Below are 8,071 nucleotides of genomic sequence, written 5' to 3' on the forward strand. Positions count from 1 at the left end.
GAATGATGTGTTTGCCAGGAAACAAGCTGTATACGGTATGAATGTTACCTCCTTTCGAGAGGCCCCTCTTGAGTTAACTACTAACCAATGGTCCCTTTCACTGTGTAGCCACAAGTTAGGCCAATCTTATCACTCCTGGCCCTTGACGCCTTTCTGTAAGTACACAATAATTCTCGACCTTGCCAAGAGCATGAAGAGACAACACATGAAGGCCTTCTGGAGCTCCTGGGGTCGGGGACAAGGGGAGAAGCAAACCCACACCCATTGGCAGGACTGTCACTTCCACCAAATGTCAAATTTAGTCGAGATGGCAACATAAATTATTAACTCTTCTGCTAAATGGGCTCCTTTTACATATTATGTACGGTGATGAAAGGGTTCCATTACCTTTCCAAATCTATACTGGCTTCCTGGGCCGATGCCTAATTAAAAACGCCTCCTAATCCAAAATGCTACTGTCAATCCTCCATCGAGTTTAAAACTCTAGAACATAAAGCAGCATCAGGAAGCAACAACGCTCCAAAATCAACCCAAACATGGCTGGCTGCTTAGAGCTTCCACCCTCCCCAACCGAAACCTAAAATAATTTCCCCTTTCTATTCCTGAACCTGCATCATTCTGGCAAAGACACTTCTCTCAGACCTGAATGGCTGAAACAGCTTTGAGCTCGGAAAACCTGTGTGACCCGGTGCTATTGAGCAATACGGAGAAAGGCTACTAGTCACATGGGTGGGTCAGAACCCACCTCCTCCAGAGCAAATCACTTCATTGAATGTTAGTTTCCTAATCTGTGAGAGGGAACTAAGCCCACCTACCCTTAAAGTAGAGTTTATGAGCACCAAATTATGGAAAGAGCGAAAAAGAGCTGTGTTAACTATTGGTTTCCCTTCTTAACTTTAAATCTGAATGAAGGTTTCCGAGGTTGTGTAACCTGGACCGACTCCCCATCTCTGAGAGATGGAGACTACAGAGACTGACCTGGGTGATGTAGGATGGAGCTGAATGTGATCTCCTGACCCCTAGGAAGCAGGGAAGGCTGGATAAGCCCAAAGCAATCCAGCTGCTCACAGAAATGGAAGAAAAATAGAGAAATTTATGGGGGGGGGGGGGAGAAAACAGGACTCAAAATACAGGGTTAACTAATATTCCATCTTAAAATGAGTTTCAGTACTTTCACTTGAAGGTACATGAGAGGAAAAGGAGAGAAAAGTATATTGAAAGCACCATTTTTGTACTTTTTGTCTTTTAATACTAGGGTTGTGCTCGCTTCTGAGAGAAAACAGAGAAATGCACTGTGCTTTGAGAGGGGACCAACTTGCTGAGGTGGACTTTGTACCAGGTTGTGTCATGTGAATGGTTAGGGAATAGTACTCAGCACGCCAGGAAGGAAAGGGAAGCCGTCCTAGGGTTTGGAACTATATCTACTGTCTGCACAATTCAGTTCTTTAATATCCAAATAAAGGCATCTTCCTATGGCTCTTGGAAACCACAGACTAAATGGTAATACAGTCTAATATAATCACGAATAGGGCGTTTCACACATATTTTCGATATTTAAATATTATTGAGAGAAAAAAGTGCACTGATTTGAAATCTTTAACAGATATGCATCATTACACCTGAAAGTTCTGTGTTTCTTTCATTTTGTAAAGTTTTTTATTACTAGGGTATAACTGACATAATAGGACATTAGTTTGAGGTATACTTCATGACTGGATATTTGTACATATCACAAAATGATGGCTGAAATAAGTCTAGTTAATATCACCATACACAAAGAACTTACATTCTGGTGATGAGAACTTTTAAGATTTACTCTTAGCAACTTTCAAATATGCAATATAGTATTATTAACAATAGCTGCCATGCTGTACATTATTGTGTATGTGTTTCTGGTTTTGTTTTTGTTTTTAAGCAGGCTACACACCCAGCATGGAGCTCAGCGCATGGCTTGAACTCATGACCCTGAGACCAAGACCTGAACTGAAATCCAGAGTTGGATGCCTATCCGACTGAGCCACTCAGGTGCCCGTGTGCTTTTTAAGGAGAACCAAAAGATCATCTTTTTACTTTAAATGCTATTTACAAATAGTTCAGGTGAAGGTAAATAAGCAAGGACTGGACTAGTAGTCCACAACTTCTGTGACACGTCTACAGCTGAGACCGGAGAAGGAAAAAGGAGAAACCGCCCACCTAGAACAGCTCATTAAGAGAATCAGAGGTACCTACAATGTACACTTTATACCTGCTTCCTGTAGCAAGTACTTTCCAATGCCTCCATGTTTTTCAGAATCAACTGTAGATCCTAACTATTCTAATCACATTTTAAAAATTGCTTTAAAAACTGACACTTCTCGGGCGCCTGGGTGGCTCAGTGGGTTAAGCCTCTGCCTTTGGCTCAGGTCATGATCTCAGGGTCCTGGGATCGAGGCACCCACATCAGGCTCTCTGCTCAGTGGGGAGCCTGCTTCCCCCTCCCCCTCTGCCTGCCTCTCTGCCTATTTGTGATCTTTCTCTCTCTCTCTGTCAAATAAATAAATGAAATCTTAAAAAAAAACTGGCACTTCTCAGCTGAGTAGAGTTTACAGAAATACAGAAGTCTTATTTTTAACAGAAGTTTTATTTTTTCCCTACTTTAAGTCTTCTAAAATAAACTTCTTGTGTTTATGAGATAGTCATACGTTTTAAGTGTCTAGTAATTCAACCAGGCGAATAGCCATGTCTATTAAAAATCCTTATATACTTATAGTTTACAACTTTCCAAGCACTTCTGTGTGCATTAATCTAATAATGTGATCATCGCAACAGCCCTGTTGGGTAGGTTGTATCCCTATTGAAACTCGGAGTTCAGAGAAGGTGAGTAATCATCCCAAGTCACAAAGCTGGTACATGACCGAGCAGGTATTCTACCTGAATCCAGGCAGAATAAAGACTCATCAGGAATATTCTTAAAGGAAAGGCTCAATGAAAAGTGGACATCAACAGGTTAGTGAGAAGGGCAGGACCCAGTAATAACGAAGCTGGAGAAACTGTGTAGTGGATCATGCGGGGTTAGGGACACATCTACTAATAATGAAAGAGACCATTAAGGACACCCTTACAAATGACAGCATTGTTGCTATTAACAATGGCGATGGTGGGCGTGTGTCACATCCCTACGGTACGTCAGGACTGTGCTGCGCGCATCTTAAAGAAGCTGTGACATCGCATTATTCCTACATTCCAACTGAGAAACAAGCTTGGAGAGGTTAAATATACTGCCCTAGGTCACAGAAATCGTAAATCCTGAGAAGGGGATTCAAATCCAGGACTCCAGAGCTCTGGATCTTAAACATTATGATCTTAAGAAAACAATGCCTCCCAATTTGGGCCACTCCTGGGCCACAAACCTCAAGCCATGAAAAAAGTGTACAGGGTTATCCAGTGCCCAGCACAGGGCTTACCACACAGAAGTACCTCTTAATGTCTGTTTGATAAAATGTATTCCATATATGAATACTAGCTGCTTCAAAGAGGGGAGGTCATTAACACCGCCCAGAAAGGCAGTGTTTTGGGGTGGGAAGTAGTAGACTGGAGCAAGGGGGTGATATACCAAACATTCTAAGATCTGAAGTCTGATCTAAAACTGAAGGTCTCTAGGGCAGATGAAGCATGAAGGTTAGGCTCGAACCACATAAAACCAGAAAGATCCTAAATTGCCATTAAGCTCATGGTCTGTAACCTGGACTGTGCTAGATAACATCCTGAGAATGTCAAGTGCTTCTCTTCATTCTGAAGAACCAAAACAGGTTCAAGTAATAAGATATATCTAGGACGTTCCTGAAGCAATCAAGGCTGGACATGGTAGTGGTAAAAGAAAATTCATCAATAATTCAGAGAGAAGTGTAATGTCCTCCTTCTCCCTTTGAAAATAGGTTCGGCTTGTTAGAAACTTTAGTTTACCAGACACTGACATTCAGGGGTGGCGGAGAAGCATGGAGAACGTCAGAATAATGCCCAGCCACAAGGACTTTGCGTTCCTAGAACACTCCAAGCTCTTTCCCACTTTGGAGCCTTCATACACAGTTTCCCTCTGCCTTCAGCGGGAGCATCATCTTCGCAGACAGGTCTTTTTTTTTTTTTTTTTTTTTAAAGATTTTTATTTATTTATTTGACAGAGAGAGATCACAAGTAGGCAGAGAGAGAGAGGAGGGAAGCAGGCTCTCCGCTGAGGAGAGAGCCCGACATGGGGCTCGATCCCGAGACCCTGGGATCATGACCTGAGTCGAAAGCAGAGGCTTTAACTCACTGAGCCACCCAGGCGCCCCGCAGACAGGTCTTCTTAAACCATCTTATCAAAGCACTCTACCTTTCCCCATTATCTTCCCGCACAAAACCCAGCTTCTTATCTCTGTAACACTTTTCTCCATTATTTACCTGCAGATTGTCTTCCCTGCCCCATCCCACCGGGAGGGTAAAATCTCCATCAGGGCTGTGACTGCCCTGTTCACTCTTTCTGCATACCTAGCACTAGTCTATGCCCAGCACTAGGCAGATGCTCAATAAATTTTTTTTTAACAATAAAAATATGAATACATTTATACAACTTTTTCAAACTATCAGCCTCCCTACCGCCCACCAAGAACTCCCCGCCAAAAAAACCTGCCTTACTTTTATAAGCTTTGTAAGTCACCTGTTTTGCATAAGCGATACAATCCTAAGTTGTCGTTTTGCTGTTTCATTTCCCCACCAGCAACAACTAGACTGGAAAGCAGTAAGATCACGAAATCCGTGTTTCGCTTCGTCTATACAGTGTGCTGTGTAACACAGTAGCATCCAATAACGAATTCAATTTGAATTAATTATGAGAGCCTGCATAGAAAGTCTCCTCTGAGCTCTGACATCACCCTGTCTATATGTCACCATTCTTTATGTGTATCAAAATTATCTCACAGGGAGGGCAGCCGGGATACAAAAATGACTAAAATCCTGTCTCTGCTTCCTGAATCACAGACGCTCTCATAAACACAAGATAGTCAGTAAATGTTGACCCTAAACGCGGTTCAGACACACCTAGACACCCGGTTAAGACAGACCAAAGCGCCCTTAGGAAGCTTTTCATCAAAGAGTAACCATGGCGACACTGACCACCAAGGGTACCCCGACAGATTCCGCTAATAAGGTAACATAAGCAGTCAGCCGAAGTCGTCAAGAGATTTCTGAGATTCCCTGTTTTAAAAATAACATTACTCCTCGAAATTCCGCAGGAAACTTAAGGAAATGGCCCCGATGGGCTGGGGCCTGGTATTTTCACAACGGCCCCCCCCCCCCCCACCACCGCTGTCAGGAGCCCTACGGATCTAAATGCGCATTCCCGGTGGGGACAGCCATGAATTAGGAAGCTGCCTCGGATCTCCAAACGCGACCCGGTCCCACTTTGACCCCTGCGTGCCCCTCTCCGCTGGAACCGAATCCGCTCTTTCTCGCGTCTGCGCTGAGATTCTGAGCCTGCCATGCTCACGCGGACACCCCCGGCCCCGCACCAGCGGCTCCGCCAGGCCCGCGGCTGTCTACACCACCACCTTACAGGTGGCACAGGCCCGAGCGCCCCCTCCCCCACCCCTCTCGCCCTCCCCGCGCGCGGAGCCCCCGCGAAAGTTTGCAGGCGCGGGGTCCCGCTGGAGCGCCGGGCCGGGAGGTCAGCTCGGCGGGCGGGCCGGCTCCAGCTGCGCCCCGCGGGGAGCCAAGATGGCCCTGCGCGGGGCCCCACTGCGGCGGCGGAGCGCCAGGGGGCGCGGGGCTGGGACGCCGCCACCGTCTACCTGCGCCGCCGGGGCGCGGGGCCGGGCGGGCGCGGGCCCGGAAGCGCGGGCGGGGCGGCGCCAGGTGAGCGGCGGCGGCGTGGCGGGGGCGGCCACGGGGGCGGTGCAGGGCCAGGTGGGCCCGGAGCGCAGGGCCGGCGGGGCCGAGCGGCCGCGCGCGGGCGGAGGCGGAGGCCGCGGCCCCGGGCCTGCACGCGGGGCCCGGGCCGAGGCCGAGGCCGGGGCAGGGCCGGGCGCGCGGCGGGAAGCGCGAGGGAGGGCGGAGGGCGGGCGCGGGCGGCTCCGGTGGCTCCCTCAGCCGGGTCCGGGGGCGTCCGCGGGGACAGGCCGCGACGACGCCGACGGCCGCGCAGGGGGGGCCGGGGTCGCGGCGCTGGCGCGTTCCTTACCCTGCATGCTGCTGACGGCCGGGTGGCCCGGCGCCGGGGGCCCCACGGGGCCCGGGGTGCCGCTGCCGCTGCCGCCCCCGGAGCCGCCGCCGCCGCCGCTCGGGCTCGGAGCCGCCATTGTTGGGAGTGAGGAGCCGAGCGGCGCCGCGGCGGCTGCAATGCAGCAAGCTCGGCCTCTCGCACGGCCGAGGGGCGCGGCTAGCGCCCGCCTTGGCCCCGCCCTCGCCCCGCCCCGGACACGCCCCCGGCACGCCCCCGCCCGCGCCTGACGCGGAGCCCCGCCAGCTGCCGAGCCGCAGAACCGCCCAGGGCGCGGGTGCCCGACCCGGAGGGAAGGCGGGCGGGACTGCTGCGCCGGGGCTGCGGGGCCTAACGCGGCTTGACCATTAGGAGTGTGTGTGCACGGTGCGTGTGCACCGGGGAGGTTAGGGGCACAGAGCTTTCCTTGTACCCACGGAGGCCTGTGACCCCAAAAGTTGAAGAACCCCGTTTGGGCGGAGAGGGGAGAGGGCATCTGGCTGGCTCATTTGGTGGCGCGTGGGACTCTTGATCTCGCGGTCGTGAGTTCCAGATCCATGCCCGGCACGGAGCCTACTTAAAAAAAAAAAAGAACCACCTTGTTGGAAACCTCAGAACCCCAAATCAGAGCTGGAAAGCTACAAAGGATCCCAGGGGTCATGCTTCCTGCCTAGTGTCTGACGGGGCTCCTCCGGAGGGGAGTTGGCTCTAGCTGTGGTTCCTTGTGAAGCTACTGTTAAGTTCTGCCTAACACCCCAACCCTCTACAGTGGCCTGGGGGCTGCCAGGGAGTCCTACTCCAGTAGGGTCCACGGACACATCCCAAAACTACGAATCCGAAACTACATCTTCATATAGATATTAAATTTGAAAAACAGTGTCTTAAGCACCTAACGTTCCCTGGCCTCCCCAAATACACTAGTTATGTCGCCATCTTCCCCTCAACACACCCTGGTTTCCCTCGCCCACCTCCTCCGCACCTGATAAGACTAGGCGTGGTCATTATTACGAGTTGCATAAATTGACAACCTCCCCCCCACCCAATCAAGTTTCTTCCATTGTTTTGCACAGAAACTTCGATTTTAGGAAGGCTCAGCTAAAAGCAGCAAAATAATCCTATGTGAAGCTAAGAGTCTCTGGGCCAATGGAAATGTGACTTGGCAGCTGGAGACCTGGGTGTCTGGGTAGAGTTATCTCTGCCTGTAATAGAATGACCAACTATTCAACATGGCAGACAATCTAAACCATGATCCCTGCCCTTTGGAAGCATTGCACAATGGACACAAGGACCTCCTTCTGGAATCTCCTTCTGCACAGACTTTATCTGTGCTGGAACTTCCTCATAACATGTTGGAATTGTGTCCTTGGTCCAAAGAGCCCTGCCTTCCTGCTGTAAATCCAACGTTAACCTCATTATGAGTGCTCAGATGCTAAACGTGGCTAGAGATAGGGCTTAAGAAAAGTAAATTGGGGAAACAATAAAGGCATATGGAAGATGGGTGGATGTATTTACTGGAAAGGCTTTCATTCTCCACTCTGCCTCAGAACTCCCCTCAGAGGGTTTGGCTGACCCAGCAATACCTCCAAGTCTCAGTCATTATGAACAGTGCCATATCCCCATGTAAGAATCAGAATCAGGGGCGCCTGGGTGGCTCAGTGGGTTAAAACCTCTGCCTTCGGCTCAGGTCTTGATCCCAGGGTCCTGGGATGGAGCCCCGCATCGGGCTCTCTGCTCGGCGGGGAGCCTGCTTCCCCCTCTCTCTCTGCCTGCCTCTCTGCCTACTTGTGATCTGTGTGTGTGTGTGTGTGTGTGTGTGTGTGTGTGTGTGTGTGTGTGAAATACATAAATAAAATCTAAAAAAAA

General features: G+C 50.0%; 1 protein-coding gene across 3 annotated transcripts in view; it reads right to left on the minus strand.

Moving 5' to 3' along the window:
* Nucleotides 1-6,355, minus strand: part of MAP2K4 (mitogen-activated protein kinase kinase 4) — a 134,867-nt gene extending 128,512 nt beyond the window's left edge. For 2 of the 3 annotated variants that reach the window (XM_045984743.1, XM_045984741.1), the window contains exon 1: nt 6,191-6,354. In XM_045984743.1, the coding sequence (XP_045840699.1) occupies nt 6,191-6,308 (118 nt within the window). In that variant the 5' untranslated portion in view covers nt 6,309-6,354. Of the gene's footprint in view, nt 1-6,190 lie in introns of all 3 variants that reach the window. The other variant, XM_045984744.1, reaches the window with a different exon arrangement.
* Between the last annotated feature and the right edge of the window lie 1,716 nt (nt 6,356-8,071).

This window comes from Meles meles, chromosome 18 (assembly GCF_922984935.1).
Source record: "Meles meles chromosome 18, mMelMel3.1 paternal haplotype, whole genome shotgun sequence".
In the NCBI taxonomy this organism is placed as follows: domain Eukaryota; kingdom Metazoa; phylum Chordata; class Mammalia; order Carnivora; family Mustelidae; genus Meles; species Meles meles.